The sequence below is a fragment of the Felis catus genome, chromosome D3, assembly GCF_018350175.1.
Source record: "Felis catus isolate Fca126 chromosome D3, F.catus_Fca126_mat1.0, whole genome shotgun sequence".
Taxonomy (NCBI): Eukaryota; Metazoa; Chordata; class Mammalia; order Carnivora; family Felidae; genus Felis; species Felis catus.
This window is the reverse complement of record NC_058379.1, coordinates 65,957,713-65,974,388: the sequence shown is the minus strand read 5'-3', so window position 1 is coordinate 65,974,388 and position 16,676 is coordinate 65,957,713. Positions and strand designations below refer to the sequence as shown.

Sequence of the window (16,676 nt, the reverse complement as noted above, 5' to 3'; positions counted from 1 at the left end):
GGCTGTGGGGAGCTGAAAGAACGGGGGAAGGGCGTTGTGGCACGTTCTTAGCCGACGCTGACTCACCACGGACAGCACGTTAGCCAGCGCAGCACCCAGGTAGGCCGCAAACAGTGCTGGGAAAAGAACCAAGAAACAGTCCAGTGACTGACGGTGCCTCAAGCTTAGTCTACATATTATCTCCCCAGACATTTTATGCCACAAATGCTATCTCTCAGATTAAAATAAAACTTGAATTATGTTTCTATTAGTTGACAGCCCTGAAATGTGTTAAATTCCAGGCAAATGCTGGTACAGCTAAGACAGCAGATGAACTTTGTTAAAAAAGGGCCAGAATGGAGTGATTATGGTTCTCTTGGGTCCCACCACCTTGCATTCTAGCAAAGGAACATTTAGCAGCATAAACCGTACATGAAAATTTTACTATACAGCCAAGGTAAGTGGATCCCAGAGCTCCCCGCTGGAATATTTCACCGCGAGTTATTAATGTAATACGGGTTTCCAGGGAGGAACAGCATTCTCTAAGCTTGAGGAAGACCAAATATGCCCACTGCCTTGTCTTCCTGGCTCTGCCTACAGGGGGTGCGGCCAGGCTGGCCACTGGGAAGAGCCACGTGCCGGTAAGAGGTGACGCTCTGTGAAAACGAGCAAGTGTAATTGGGCTTTGCTTCCAAACTCTCAATTTCTCAACCGAAAGCATCTCAATTGTCCTCAGGATATTAACAACAGCAAATCTTTATTAGAGAGTCACTGAGCACCTGGCTGGTAGCCATGTGACCACATCCTTCAGCATTCCTCTGGCGTAAGCATTATTGGAAGGTCCTAATGATGAGTATTTGGGTGCTTAATCTCCGTATCTGAGGTAAATCACCCAATTCTATGCATAAAGATTAATTTGAGTAAGGGTCGCTCTGTCGGTTGGCTCCAATCACCAGCCAGGAGAGTAGCCATCACAGAGACAACGCATGAACAACAACCCAACAGCCACCATCTAAAAGTTCTGTCTTCATGTGACTGAACACTCTGTGTTCCGTGAAAACAGTTTTTACTGTGTGAATCGTTGAACAACCACTCAAAACCGTTTTAGATACAAACGCTTTTGTGAAGCAAACGACCCTCCCATTTATCTTTGGGGGATCCACAGAATCTTCAGGGTGGTTGTCCCCGCAGGGACAGTCACAGGTGGTGCCAAAGGTGCAAAGGGAGCGAGTCGTGGTCCCTACCACAGGCGATGGCCAGGAAGTGGGTCTGCCAGGTGATGACGTAGAACATGCCTCCGATGGCAATGCAGGCCAGCGTGCTGTTGAAGCCACACAGGCCGAAGTAGATGGAGTCCAAGGGCGTTGCAATAGTGAGGGCTGCGAGAGAAGGCAGGCATCAGTGTTGAGTTCGGGGGGGGGGTCTCGTGGGGCTCACCTGCCCCTCCTGAAAACCACCATAGTTCCCAAAGCCCAGACCAATCATCCTCTTAGGCATTTATAAAAAAGAACTTCTGATTTTATTCAGTGAAAAAATATCTAAAGGAAACAAATGGCCATAGAGTCACATGAGTATTAGTGGTGATGCCGTTATAGGTAGAAGAGAGCCTTTTGAGTATAGACTCTGCAGCCTTTTAAAGCAGAGAAGTTCCTTTCCCTGCCAAGAAAGAGGACTTTTCCTTCTTCACTGATATTTTTTTAAGAGGGAGAGAGAGAAAGCACACGAGTGGTGCGGGAGGTGGGGGGAGAGAGAGAGAGAGAGAGAGAGAGAGAGTCTTAATCCATGCTGAGCATGGAGCCAAACGTGGGGCTCTATCCCACGACCCTGGGATCATGACCTTAGCCAAATCAAGAGTTGGACGCTAACCGATTGAGCCACCCAGGCGCTCCTTCACTGATATCTCCGTGTTCTCTAGTGGAATATCATCCCTTGAGACAAGACTTAAAATACAAACATGACTGGAATTAACCTCTCCAAACTTTAAATTTATACTAAGGTGTAACTGACCAACACCGAATCCTTTCGGGAAGGCAGCTTTTGCTCAGAAACGCATGAGGGCACTGGCACCCAAAGTAGGGAACCAGGGTACAATGGAAGGGGGGAAAGTTTGTAGGAATAAGCGGGGGTGGGGAGGTGGGTATCGAAAACACCTGTCACCATTTTCTTCGGAGCTGACTCGAGACACTAACATCCGTATGGCCCATTAACACGTCAGAAGTGATGACACTAACCTGCCAACATCCCCATGGTGGAGCCGATCGCAGCGTGTAGGCAAATGAGAGGTGAAGATATGAACAGAGCTATGAGGAAAATGCCTCCAGTCCAGGGGTTGTCACAGCCATACACCTGGCCGACTCCAACAGGGATGGCTCTCAAGAGCTGCAGGTGCAAAGGGTCACATGCAGTTAAGGAGGCAGAAGAGACAACTTGAACCTTGGCTGGAAAAGATTCGTGCCAAGCCTTGTACACCAACAGTTCGCAACAGGTTTCTGAGACATTTTTATCCAAATAGGTTAACTCTAAAAGGAACACAAGCCTTACTGTTTTAATCTTGCGTTCTTAGAACAATAGGAGTTTAGGGTGTTAAGTTTCCTTTCTTTAGAAACATGAGTGTAAGGCACTCAACCCCCAGTGAAGAGACACTAAAAACTTTTCAAATGAGGGTATTATTCATCAGTAAAGCAGGAGATGTCTGATCAAAGTTGGGGTTTAAAAGCTCTCCTGTAACACTAAAAAAAACCCCTAAAATTATGACCAAAAGGCTGAATATTATGTGAAAGAGTAGTCCTTTGTGTTTCCAAGAATAAGGTGTCTGGGCTGTGGTCACGTTAGCTCAGTCTGGGTGAACACCTGGATTCGTATCCAGAGAAGAATCCCTGAGAAGGCAGTATCACGGTATGCGCGTTTTTGATTGAGAAGCCAAGTACACGGTGACTGATAGATGAGTCCCTGCTTGCATCAGGCCTCCGTGTATCTCAGGGGGTGCGGGGCCTGTCTGCAAACGTGAAGGGTTTGATGAGGCCAGGGTCCACTGCCTTGTGGGCACTTGCACATGTGTTATGCAGTTCCAGAAAAGGATCCTGGGCATGCAGCCTTCCCCGGCAACTGGGATTGGGGTTCTATGGTTTGGAAGGTTGGCCAAAGGCCCTTGATCTAGGAAAGTGCATAAGGGAGGGGGCTCTGGGCCACGCAGGGGACACCGGGGTATGTCTTACCCCTCAGACAGTGAGCTGAGGAGAAACAGAGTCCTGGGGCGAGGGTGTGCGTATATTAGGAGGGGGCAGCTCTTCTCTCAGCCCATGCCCTCTGGGGGTGTGCGGACACAGGAGGACACTGAAGGGGCTGTGGGTTGGCCTAGTGGGCTAACCCTCCAGACTCCGTCTTCTGTTACCCCAGGAACAGAGAACAGGGTGGGGGCTCTGGCATTACCACGTGGGTCAGGGTGGGCAGGTGGGAGAGCTTCATACAGAGGCAGTGGTGCTGGGCAGTTTAGTCCTGAGCTGGTGACACCCTCCAGGGGGCCCTGCAGTGGCCAAGGAGCTGAGGAACTCATGAGGTTTCAACATTGTTGGCAATTTTAGACCCTCTCTCTGACATTTACTTGTTTCCCCAACACTCAAGGCTCTCATGAATGGTTAAAAAGATGAAACATATTAGTCCTTATTATAATCCATTTAATTGGCTAGAAAGTTACTTCTACAAAAAGTTAAAAAAAATTTTAATGTTTATTTTTTAGAGAGACAGAGACAGAGCTTGAGTGGGGAAGGGGCAGAGAGAGAGGGAGACACGGAATCCAAAGCAGGCTCCAGGCTCTGAGCTGTCAGCACATTGCCTGACACGAGGCTCAAACTCACAAACTGTGAGATCATGAGCTGAGCTGAAGTCAGATGCTTAACCGACTGAGCCACCCAGGGGCCCCTAGAAAGTTACTTCTTAAAATGGCAACCACCAAAAATTGAATTTTTCTTTCTTGGAACTTGGGGGTTCTAAAATAGTTGTATAGGATTCCCTAGCTGTTTTTCAATTCTACAAAATGCCTAGATATCTTTCCATTGAACATGTGGCACAGAGAATGCAAAATGTCTTAAACGTACCTTTCCTAACAGCAGCTCCTCAGAGCCAATGGTTTAGAGCAATTATGCCTTCAAGAGATGTTGCTGGGGTAAATACCATGGAAAGGAAGCCTACGGAGTGAATTGCCAACCTTTTCTCACCTCTGGCTCATGAGGGTCCTCTTACACACACACACGAATCAACAAGGATGAAGCTAACACTAACACAAATATTTCTTTTACTAAATAATGTGCCTTAGTGTAAATGCACAGTCCTTTCTACCATGCTGTGCTGTTGTGTACTATGAAATGCTAAATGAAACTAGGCATCATTATTTCTGAAAGGTCCTCAACAAGCCCAAGTGGCTTTGTGGTTAGATGATGAATTGCCAATAACAAAGTTGTAGAGTGGGCCTCAGACCATGGGGTAGTTTAGTGTAATGCAATGCAGGAGAACCTCAGACAAAATGTCTTCTTAATTATCTTGGAAGACTTCCAGAGGCCAGCATTATATACAAAATACTTATAAAAAACATTAAAAGTTCTGATATATAGACATTTCTTAATGGAAGAACACCTGCACTTTATAGTGTGACCTTGGAAAGCCAAGGGAATCAACTCTGGAGGTTGGAACAGAGACTTTAGCCCACAGGTGGCTGTGTGACATGTATGCCTTTAATGGTTCAGTGAGATTGATGGAAGGAAATAGACAATGTAAGTTGAATGAAAACTGGAAGAAAGCATCAAAAAGACTTTTTCCAAAAGGAAAAAGGAAAGAAACCAGTTCTAACAGTCAGGAGGCCAGAGTGCTAATCTTTAAAAAAAAATGTTTAATGTTTATTTTTGAGAGAGAGAGAGAGAGAGAGAACAAGCGGGGGAGGAGCAGAGAGAGAGAGGGAGACACAGAATCCGAAGCAGGCTCCAGGCTCTGAGCTGTCAGCATAGAGCCTGACGCGGGACTCGAACTCACAAACCGTGAGATCATGACCTGAGACAAAGTCGGACGCTTAACCGACTGAACCACCCAGGCGCCCCTAGAGTGATAATCTTGACTTTGCTCTTCACTAGTTAGCTGTATGACCTCAGGCCTCAGTTTTTTCCTCTGTGCTATGACAGTGTGGCACCAGAAATAGTCTTGTTAGCTTCTAGAAAGAGAAAGGAAAAGGGTGGTGGCTAATGAGATACTGCATGTCCACTGCCTTGTATGGTATGATTGTTAATAGTCATCACTTGTGGATGCTTCTGATGTGCAGAGTCAGTAAATTCCACTTTAACATTGCATTTGGACAGATGCTGCCTTCTTGGCTTCCGTGTTACCTACCAAGGGCACTTGGACCTCTGACCAGGTGATGTTGGGCACGGAGGATGGAGGCTGCAGCAGCATCGTGGGGAAGAAGAGGTTGTAGTGGCCGGTGGCTGCCAGGTACAGGGTCACAGCGATGTTGAAGGGCAGCGTGAAGACGGGGAGGTCCCACTTGCTGAAGATGGTGCCCAGGGCACTGGAGAGGATGGGGCTGCAACAGAAACACAAGAGACTGTTCAAGAAGCTCCGGCCTTGACACTAGACTGAGCAGGAGTAGAGGGGTCCCTGGACTTTCCTGAGGAAAAGCAGCCCGCTGGGTATGTTCTCTGAGCCCGACTGGCCCTGAGCAGGTCTTCCTCTGGCCCCCTCCGTGGGCCTGGCACGGTGATGGGGCAGATGCCCAGGCTCCATTTCAGAAAGCGGGAAGACCTAAGGCAAGGGGTCACAGAACTTCCTTGATAAGTCATATAGCTCCACGCTCAGGCATGAGGAGAGAGGACAAGCTGGGGGAGTGACCAGGGAGGGGGATCTCATTCATTCGTCCATTCATCCATTCATTCAACAAATGTTTGTTGAGCAGCTAAGAGTACCAAGCCTCCATCCAGAGTGTCCTATGATATCTGGAGAAGGGGAGCTGAGCCCTGATCCTCTGAGGGCTCTGTCTGATGGCTGGTCCTTTAGCCCACCCTAGGAGGTTGTCTCAGTCTGGTCGGGGGGTTCTAAGGACAGGAAAAAGCTGGGTGTGGCGGGGGGGGGGGTGGGAGGCAGGAGGAATGAGAAGGTTTCCAGAAACTGACAGGAAGCTGTAGGGTGGCTCTTCACCTTTCTCTGTCCTCTGGTTGAGTAGGACCAGAAACCCTGTTAAGTCTTAAAAAAAAGAGTAAAGAAGAGCTCCTGGGCGGCTAAGTCAGTTAAGCATCTGACTCTTGGTTTTTGGCTCAGGTCATGATCTCACAGTTTGTGAGTTCAAGCCCCACATCAGGCTCTGTGCTGACATCACGGGGCCTGCTTGGGATTCTCTTTCTCTCCCTCTGTCTCTGCTCCTCCCCAGCTCATTCTCTCTCTCTCAAAAATAAATTAAAAGAAAAAAAAGAGTCAAGAATGGTAGGTAATGAGAGTGCCCGCAGATCACCTGGCACAGTGCTCCCGCTGTATGACATTAGCAGTTATTTCCAGTGGATGTTTCTGTGAAAGCTAAGTCAATGCCACCTTAAAATTGAGTTTAGACAGACAGCTGGGGAGCTGGGATGAAAAGGTTGGCAGCCCTTGACTGCACCCACAGCCTTAGGAGCAAACTTACCAAGACATGGACATAATGATGACAGGGAACAGAAGCCACCAGTAGTAGTTGCCCTTGTCTGAGAACACAGCCATCAGCAGCCCCACCAGCACCCCGTTGTAGCCATGAAGTCCTGCTGCGATGGCGGACCTGGGGGGATGGAGGAGGGCTGGTGAAGGGGGGACTCCCCAGGGCTAAGGAGGGCCACTGCCTTCTTGGTTTTCCTTCTGACTCACATTTTCCTCAGCTGGGGCCTGACTGCATATACACCTTCAAGCAGATGGCTCCTCTGGGAATGGGAAGGGAAGACATCAACCCTTTGCATTTCCCTGGACAGTGTGTAGATGTTACCAAATAATCAGGGAATGGTTGTGTTTAGTTATTAGTGTCCTTATTCTGAGGAGTTTCTGAGCTTGGAGGCCAGCAGTGAGGAGACGGGAAATGGTCCCCACGGGAAGCGACCTCTGGCTTCATGCTTGGACCCTGGGTCTCCTGGAACTTACCTGTCCTGGCTCAGGATGAGGGCTGTCAAAGTGGACACAACAGTTCCCAAGCAGCCGGAGATGGCCCACCAGGGGTTCTGGACGAAGAGGCCAAGGACGATGAGGATGCCACTGAGGGGGTTGTTCACAAACATCACCTGTGACGTGCCCCGGAGGACCCAGTCAAGGAACTGGAACACTGGGGATTTGTCTAAAATGAACCAGGGCAGGGAGTCGGTCAATGCTCAGGTGTGCTGGCCCTGGGGGAGACTTCAGTGGGCGGATGGAGGGTCGGGGAAGCTCCATGTCCAATGTGGGTTCACAGGGCACCAGCCTCTGCTGTCACCTGCCCCAGAAGAGGGTAAACCAAGAACCCAAGAGGGTGTTTGCCCAGAAAACTCTTCAGACCCATCGCCAGCTGGTTGTGGTCTTTAGGTTGTTTTTCAAGCAGTGGGGATAAGGTACCCTGAGCTATCTATGTCTCCGTGATAGGGGCATGAATTTTCAAGAAGACATATCCAAAAAGATAATTCTTTTGCTGCCTAGAGGGTGTCAAACCCATGGCCTGAGCCCTGGGAAGATTCCTAGAAAGAACTTATCTGAATAGTAGATATAATTCTTCCAAGAGTCATCTGTAGGGTGGGCACTTTTTTAGAACGCTGACTCTAGAATCCCATGCCCAAATGCCCATCCCCTGATGGGATATTTGTTGAGCACAACTGCTAACATTCAGAAATGAGAGCTCACACACTGACATGTATTGTATTTCTACCCCAAGAGACTGCATTTGTGTCCTACCAGCAAAATCCCTGTCCCTTCTAAAAGACCGAAATGGCACTCAGTCTAGTCTATCAAGAAGGCACTGTGCCTTCTGGGGACGGCTGGAAGTGACACTTTAGGGGTAGGGTCAAGGGATTTGCTCTCAGGACCTTTACCTTTAAGACCCTCACCACACTCCTTCATCTCCCCTGTGATGTAGCTGAGGGCTCTGCTGACCCTCTTCCCACTGGCAGCCATGTGACTCTGAATCCAGGAAGTCTTGGAAACGTTCGCTTCCACCTTTATCTCAGTGTTCTCCTCCATGGTGTCTAGATCCTGCCCGGGGACAAGAGACAGAAGGACACTCCCACATCCTGTGTTTCTCACCCTGAGAAGCGACACTTGTGCTGGCTCTGGGGCCAAGCTAATATTTTCATTTGCTATTTAGAGAAATTGCTATTTAATCATCTCCGTGTTTCTGTAGATTAGAACGCCTTTTGCCTTGTTTGACATGTTACCTCACTTAATATGGCCAACAACCTTGCAGTACAACAGGATACTGTATTTATCCTCATTCTATGGGTGAGGGCTAGGGCATGGATGGAAGGTTCTCATTGGCAAAGGTCAAGGTCAAACAGCAGAATTGATATTTAATCACAGATCTTTAGACTCTTTATTTAAACCATTACTTCTACTATACCACACTCTTTCCAGGTGAACTTATTCCTTATTCCACACCCCCCAACATGTCTAGTCTTTAAAATTTAACTGTCCATAAAATTAAACATATAAAGATTCTGTTTTTGAAAATTGGTACCAGCTTGTTTCCCAAATGCTTGAATGCCAGATTTAGAGAAGACAGATAACTAATTCAAATAAAAGGGATATGAAATTTTATAAAGTAGACTATGAAAAATAGACATTTTTATCCCAGGTAATTATGTTTCTGGAAATATGAATTCAAGAGACATCTTTTCTGGCCCTCTCTCCCTAACCTCCTGCAGGTTCTGTGTCTGTAGGACCCTGACCGATTCAGGCCACTCTTTACTCACCAGCAATTCAACCGTGGGCTTCCGGTACTGATAGGGAAAAGGGTCTTTGGTTTGCCTCTCCTGGTGTTCGCCTTTTCCAAACACTGGAGTTGAAAGAAAGCACATCATCAATTAGGACACCTCTACCCTGGCATATTAGCAGCAAATTCTTACAGTTTTCCTATTCCACTTGAGGAAGCCCAGAACTGTTGTATCTTGCAGCTGGAAGGCCCCCTTTCATTTTACTGGTCAAGAACCCATTTGGGTTCTCACTTTGGGTAAAAAATGTACATCCCCATGTAAGCAGGACACTTTATACAGGAATTTAGGGAGTTCCGAGACTTGAGTGTTTCGGCCTTGGTGCTTTGGTTCCCTCTTGTGGTCAAGTGTGAGGATGGCAGGCTGGGCTCTGAACACCCTGTATTTTCAGACTGAAGGGACCATTCCCACTGAATTCATGAGCTTTCAGGGAACCTAAGCACTAGAAGGATGCATCAATGGCACCATGTGCCCACTTTTGAAAGGGCAGGGGCTGCAAATAACAGTGTTTTTGGGAAGTTACACTATGCAGAAGAAATAAACTAATTTTGGAATCTTTGAAAGAAAGGGTGGGAGCAAAGAAAACTCCTCTAGACGTTGAGGCCAGGTGCATGGCACCCTGATGGACCTGCTGCTTGTGTGTGAAGCCCCCCCCCCCCCCCCCGTCTTCCATTGAGCAATTCCCACGAAACCCGTATCTCAGTTTCCTTTGCACGCTCTGCTAGTGCTCCCCACCCCCTCGGCCCCCAACCACAGTGATAACAGGATGTTTAGAGGGGGATTGTTAGAAGAAAGCCACACAGTCTTCCTTGACATGCTAGTGGCACCTGTCAAATACAAACCCCCGGGCTACAGGGTCCTCGAGCTAGCTCAATGCCCTCTCCATCTTTTGTGATGTTTTTCCCACACCACCCCAGGCCTGTGTCTCTGGGATGGCCACTTTTGGTGAGAAACAACGAGGCCTAGATGCGCAAGTGCAAATGCAAGAATATCACTAATGCATCTTCTGGGAAGCACGCGGTTTGTAAAAAGGACACTAACAGGTCCTCCCCCACTTTGTCCCTTGCTAGCTGTGTGACTCTGGGCAAGTTGGTTCCCCTCCCTGAGATTTAAGGGGCAAAATTAGATTGGCCCTCTACCCTGGCTCTTCACGTGGCTGCCTTTGAATCTGATTGGGGAGGACTCCTTGTACCCCCGCTTCCCCTGACTCCTCCCTGGCTTCCCCACCTGCTCATTTTTGGCTGCCCTCTGGACCTTCCCCTCTTGGCCTTTGGGAGTCCCCTTCCCTCTGTGGCTCTCCATCTGTTTCCTTGGCCTTGATATCTTGACCGCTGCTGTAGATAAAAACTTTTCACCTCTAGTCTTGTAGGTCATCAGTAGTTTGTGGCTTGGCAGAAATTAGAATCTCATGGGGAGCTTTGAGAGATCCTTATGCCCACCCTGGCTAATCCCCAGACAAATTAGATTGGTGTCTCCAGGGATGGGATGCAGGTGATTCCAATACGTAGTCAAGGCCTATAGAGTCAGCTGCCTGTCCCAGTTCCAGCATCCCCCTGTTCCTGGGAGGGTATAGACACTGGGGTCATGGCTGTGGTCAGAGGTTAGGTGTGATAAGAATGAGCCTGGTCCTCATGTCTCTCCCTACTACCTTATGAAGTAGGTACTGCCATGGTCCCCATTCTAGAGATGAGTAAATTGAGGACCCGAAAGCAAGGAGGAGGCAGTGCACACCTTTGCTCCTTCTCCGAATGGATGACCACTCGATGTGGAACACGCTCCTGGGCTTGGGGGGCACGGCTTCTGAGCCCTCATCGGCCCTTGGGCTGGTTGTGGCTGGATGCTCCCCACCAACACCTGGCCAGGGGCAAAATAAGACAGGTCGGTGTCTGCCCTGGCCTGTACCCTGTAAGAGCCAGGCAGGCAGTGCAGGGAAAATCACGTGCAGAAGCTGGAAAGGCAGGGGCGGTGTGCTCTGAAGCTGCAGTAGTAATCACACTGGTGCATTGGATGCAAGCAGCATCTTCCCCCCTTCCTCCCGCTAAAACATCCACTTCCTTTCCCCACAGAAACCATATCACAGACCATAGACATGTCAAGAGCCAGTCTGCCTTATTACTCCAGCAAGAAACTACCCTAAGACCTACTTAACCGGGCCTTGGCCAGCATGGATGGTGGACCTGAGCTGGCTGCCGTTTCTGCCCTTCAGCCAGTGCCTTGTCAGCCATCTGTGGCAGGGGGTGCGTATGGGAGCTCCTCAATCTTGGAGGCCCTTTGGAACCACCAGCGTGCTTTAAAAGATGCAGGAACCCTATCCCGGACCAATTTAAAAAATTAAAGTTTTTAAATGCCCATTTTATTGAAAAGATAGCTCCAGTGAGTAGCTTGGGTTGAGAATCACTAATGTGGGTTCTTCTTACTCAAAATGTGGTCCTGGGATCAGCATCATCAAACTCATCTGGGAGCATGTTATAAATGCAGAATCTCAGGTTCCACTGGACTGTCAGAATCAGAGTCTACTTCAACAAGATTCCCCAGCTGTTTCTGTGTACATTAAAGTTTGACAAGCATGAGTCTCTGGGGAGGTAAGGGTCTGGGGCTATGACCAGCTACAATAAACCCTCTGCTGAACTTTATTATTTCAGATTGCCACACATGGGGGAGCACAGCACGCTCCTCACTTGGGACAGGGTTTCTCAAAGCTGGGTCTGAGAATCGACACCATCAAGTCACCCTGGCGGCTTGCTGGGATGCTCGTTCCTGTGCCCACCCCACATTGATCAGCTGGAGTATTTGGTGGTCCCCAAGCATGCAGCTTTAACACATTCTTTAACGTTTTTTTTAATGTTTACTTATTTTTTAGAGAGAGAGAGAGAGACAGAGTGCTAACAGGGGAGGGGCAGAGATAGAGGGAGACACAGAATCTGAAATGGCTCTAGGCTCTGAGCTGTCAGCACAGAGCCCAACATGGGGCTCAAACCCACGAACCACAAGATCTGGACCCAGGCCAAAGTCGCGCTTAGCCAAATAAGCCACCTAGGCACCCCTTAACACTTTCTGCTTGGAGCTCCAGTAGACTCTAGAGTTAGATGATTTAGTGGTTTGGAATAGCACCTGGGCATTGTTATCTGCACAAACTGGAAAACTGAGGCTCAGCATGGTTTCTGAAGCTTACCTACAAACAGTGAGCCATGTGACTCTCAGCCCCCAACCCTTTCCTCTGCATTTTGTTGCTCAGAGTCTGGTTTGTGGGCCAGCTCCACGGACATCAAATGCAGACTCTTGGGTCCCATCTCAGACTGACCGACTTGGAATCTTTTTTAAACCAGATCCCCAGCTAACTTGCGTGCACACTGAAGTTGAAAAACTGGTCTAGATCACACTTCTCAGATAAAAATGGCTTTAGCAAAGCTTAGAATATAGCAAGACCAACAATCAGAGAGTATGTGGGACACATATGAGCAAGGAGAGGGGTTTTGTCTACTCAGATTCAAAGGTAAAACATGCAACCATGTCCATTTCCTCTAGGCTCAGGGTGGGGAAGAAACTATTCCAGCATCCTGTCTGTGGGTCAGCATCGGGCCATAACTACCCATGCTGGAGAAGCCCCCCCCCCCCCCAACCCCGATCCCATGCTTGAGATACACCTGGAACATAAGCCTGCTATAGGACACCTGTGCAGACAGGTTTTGCACCAAGGGACAAGGGGGTATCATACATCACCTGATAAAGTGGGGCATTCTCCCAGAGCACCCATCCCAAGTGTGCATCTGCCAGGCTAGAAGGGCCCTTCTGCTGGCCCATTGCTTCTCGTTCCTTGTATGTGGAGTGTCAGCTGCCCCAGCCACCCCTGGGCGGAGGAATATTTTTACCTTAGCCTTCTAGACCGAGAATTGCATGGAATTTCAAGATCACACTCTACTCCTGTGTCCAGAAATATCAACTTACCAAAGTCACACCGTTCATTAATCATAGCACAGCCAGGAGTTGCTCCCAGCTCTCCTGACACCCGATTTGAGGCTCTATAAATGGCTGCAGAAAGAAGGTCTGGCTCACCTTTCATGCCCTGGCCCTTCATTTTTAGCCTCCCAGATTCTGCTACCTGCTTAGGTCCCAGGAAAGTGGGGCAGGGCCCATATTACTATGTGTTCCTAGCGTTGATGTCCCAGCCACAAAAAGCAAAAACAAGAAGTATCTTTCCTTCCCTTGGCAACTTATTTTGGTCTTTATTTAGGGTGAGCTGGGGAGGAGGCATCACATATGGCCCGACACAGGGTTGGCTCTGGGTCTCACACGGGTATTACTGGGGTGCTGGGCTCCACCTCCAGGTGGAGGGCAGTGGCCCCTCTGGCTGTGCTGGATAACAGTTGAGAAAGAAAAGCGGGAACATTGCCACCAAGAAGACTGGAGATAAAGTAACACATTTCCCGCGGCTGTGAAAATACTTAAAGATAAGGGGATAGCAGTTTACCGCTGCTTTTGGGTCAGATTCCCAGGACTTTCATAATGGATAAAGGCGATTTCAAGAATATCATGAACACATCTATCAACTGTTCCAAAAATAAATGTTCCATTGATGTGGTGGGGGATACAAAGAAAACAACAGTAACACTGGCCAGGAACCAGACTCACTCATCTCTGCATGGCGTTTTTCATTGACAGTTTCTCCAATGCAGGCGTGGCTCTCAGAAAGAAATGTGTAGATGCCATAGGCAGCCCTTGCAAACTCAATCTATAGAACTATGGCAGATATTTTGGAGGGGTACCCTCCATTTCGATCTCATATTGTTATGAAGATAATACAAAAGGCTCTGGGAAATATTTTGCAGGGCTCACATATCAGATACCTTTTCAGTGAGGCCATGTCCCTCGGATGGCACATGACCCTCTGCCTCCTTCAGTCAGAAGGGCTCCTGGTCCCAGTGCACACCTGGCATTTTATACCTGCCTGCACTGACTCTTACCTTGTCAAGTGTCAATCATGTGTTCTTGTCTGTCACCTTCACAGGATGGTGAGGTCCTTGGAAGCCTGGGTTATACCTGATTGTCTCGGCTCCCCCAGCACCTACCGTAAGCCTGGTATTCTGTAGGCACTCAGAAGCATTTGCTGAATAAATTGATGAGGGGTAATTATACTACACATTTTAGTCTCTGAATGGTATAACAAACAATCATTGGATATTTCAGGGTGTGAACTATTTTTAAGAATAATACATCTCGTCATAATTGTTAAATGCTTGATAAATATTGAAATAAAGGTGAGAGTCTTTCATTGGTTGACAGAGGTAATAGCTGAGTTGTGTAGGGCTTTGCAGGTTACAGGGTAAGAGCTGATTATTTTCCATGGTACTTGGATATAAGAAGGGAAGTTTATAAATGGTGATACAATGCTTGGCCATCTATGACCAACCAACCAGAAACCCAGGAATACTGTGAGAGTGGCTGGAAGAACCCGGTTAATTACAGAGAAAGAAACAGGTCACTGAAGACAGAGATCATGCTTGATAGGATTTGTTTTCAATAACCGGCATGTTCCACAGGTTCCTTCTGGGTGGCCACAAAGCCCTAAGTGGTTCAGAGGTGGAGCTGGGTGTTCTATAGCCCAAGAGCAATTTTGTTCATAACTCACTTTTTCTGCCCCTGACATCATGGCACACATAGAAAATAGTGTGTGGCTCGGTGCAGTAAATAGATAATGTTGTTTATGGCCAGAGGGCGTAGGCCCTCGGACTCCGGCCCCACCAGGCCCACCTGGCCCCTCGGAGGGCCAGTGGTTGCTCTGCCAGCCCAGCTCTGTGTGCTCTGCTGTGCACGGTTGGAAAGCTCTGTCCCTCATAGCCCGTGGGTAAACCTTAGCGGCTCACTAACTCCTCGGCCTGCCTGCCTTGTGTAGGAGCCGCGGCTCTCCTGCTCTGACAAGCTTTATTAAGCATCCCAATGCATGTAGCTTCACACTGCCATTTCAGGGGCACTGTGTCCGCCCTCGAGGATTGCCACCATCCTGTGTTTTTATGGGCAAGAGTCCAGCAACGCTTTCCTCCCGTTGACTCACACAAAGAAAGAACAGTTATGAGCCACAGTATTTGTTCAGAAACACTTTCTGGAGAGCAATGTCCCATAGTACTTATGCCTCTACTGATGTCGAACGTACAGAAAATGTCAACCATTCAAATACCAGGGTTAAAAAAGAATTTGTAGAGGAGGCTGTCAAATACAATTTTGAAGCCTATTGGAATTTCTTTGAGAGGAACCAAGCAAACCCAAACCATGTATGACATCGTTCAGAGGATGAAAACTGATCTAGTCCATCTTACTGAAAGTCAATCTTTAATCAAGCAGGCCCCCGCTGAAATTATTTCTACAAGTTGTCTTCCTCAGATTTTGAACAGGTGTTACTGTCTCCTGCAGGTGGATCGATGCCATCCACACATCACTTACAATGTCCAACATATGGAACATCTGGAACCTACCATCAAGATCCATTTGTTACTCCTCCCAAAACAAGAGTTACCCCCCAACCCCCCCACTACAAACCCACCTGTGTATCATTCCATCTGTGACACCAAATAAAAGGCCAGGGAAAGTTCTGGGCCATTGTACACCAGCTTCTTCTCTGGTAGTGGTGTTTCCATACCCCTTGCCCCACATCCTCTTTCCTCTGCCTCCCTTCTCTCCATTATCTATGGCAGACACAGCTAATTAGTCATAGCAGTCTCTCTCAATATGTTCCCCAAACAGCCTCAGACTCCTTTTTAACACAATTCTCAGACAACCAATACTAATTATTTAGAGCTGGCACTTGAGAGTAAACTAATTTTCTCCCTCTAGCCTTAAAGGGAGGTGTCGCTGCTGTACAAGTTTGAGAGAAGGGGTATATCAAGGCTATGGTGTTGACAGCTAGCAGAGAGGCCTGGCCACAGGCATCTTCAAGCCTCACAGGATAGCCTTCCCTCAGCAAGGTCACAAAAGCTCACATCCTTTGGTGCCAGTTTTGGAGGAGATTGCATGCCTTACAAGGTTGTCCATTCTCTGATAAGATAACTTCAATATCCTGGAATCTTCCTTATGGGGTGGCTATCTGTCTTCCAGAAACACTCACTCTCTGTACTGCACATAATATGTCTACAGTAATCTAAGATGGCTGTGTAAGAGAGGAGCACCACAGGTACAGGTTGTTAAGTTGGGATGTTACGATGTTTGTATATACTGAGATTGTCTAGTTCTATTGGCATGTCTGAGGAAGGGGTACTGAGGAGAGGGGCCAAGATGCCTGGACCAGGTACCTCCACCCTGGAAACAGCAGGTAGTGATGCCTGGGAAGGAAGTTTTCAAATTTACTGCATTAGCTTCCCACAGTTCAAGTCCACATGGTGCTGCCCCAGGAACCACACTGATGTCAGAGCCATGGGTTACAAAATTGTGGAAAGGATAACAAATAGTGTGAAGGCTCACCCAGTGGGCAGCTAGTTCAGTAAGGGGATTGAAGGTGGATGGATTAACCAGGTTCCATCACCACATGAGGTGTGAGTTGGGACCCCTGGACTTTTTTCCAGGCTCTTTTATCATCTGGACAGGTCCTTGGACAAACCATGGTTTCCTTATCTATAAAGTAAGGGCTTTGAACTATACCTATTTAATAGCTCTTTCAGCTAGAAGCTTCCAGAATCTAAACTCTCTTTAGAATACTTAGTAACATTCCCCATCTCAGGACTAGCTTCCCCAGACACCACAGCTCAACAGAAGAAAGGGATAAAA

At 48.0% G+C, this 16,676-nt stretch overlaps 1 protein-coding gene across 5 annotated transcripts in view; it reads right to left on the bottom strand.

The window, feature by feature from the left end:
* Positions 1–16,676, bottom strand: part of SLC14A2 (solute carrier family 14 member 2) — a 500,849-nt gene that overhangs the window by 4,501 nt on the left and 479,672 nt on the right. For 4 of the 5 annotated variants that reach the window (XM_023241947.2, XM_045042185.1, XM_045042187.1 and 1 more), the window contains 9 exons: positions 10,656–10,778; positions 8,907–8,989; positions 8,031–8,190; positions 7,117–7,306; positions 6,635–6,763; positions 5,353–5,545; positions 2,211–2,358; positions 1,224–1,358; positions 67–116 (listed from right to left, as the gene is read on the bottom strand). In XM_023241947.2, coding sequence (XP_023097715.2) covers positions 67–116; positions 1,224–1,358; positions 2,211–2,358; positions 5,353–5,545; positions 6,635–6,763; positions 7,117–7,306; positions 8,031–8,190; positions 8,907–8,989; positions 10,656–10,778 — 1,211 coding nt within the window. The remainder of the gene's footprint in view (positions 1–66; positions 117–1,223; positions 1,359–2,210; positions 2,359–5,352; positions 5,546–6,634; positions 6,764–7,116; positions 7,307–8,030; positions 8,191–8,906; positions 8,990–10,655; positions 10,779–16,676) is intronic. The other variant, XM_019815213.2, reaches the window with a different exon arrangement.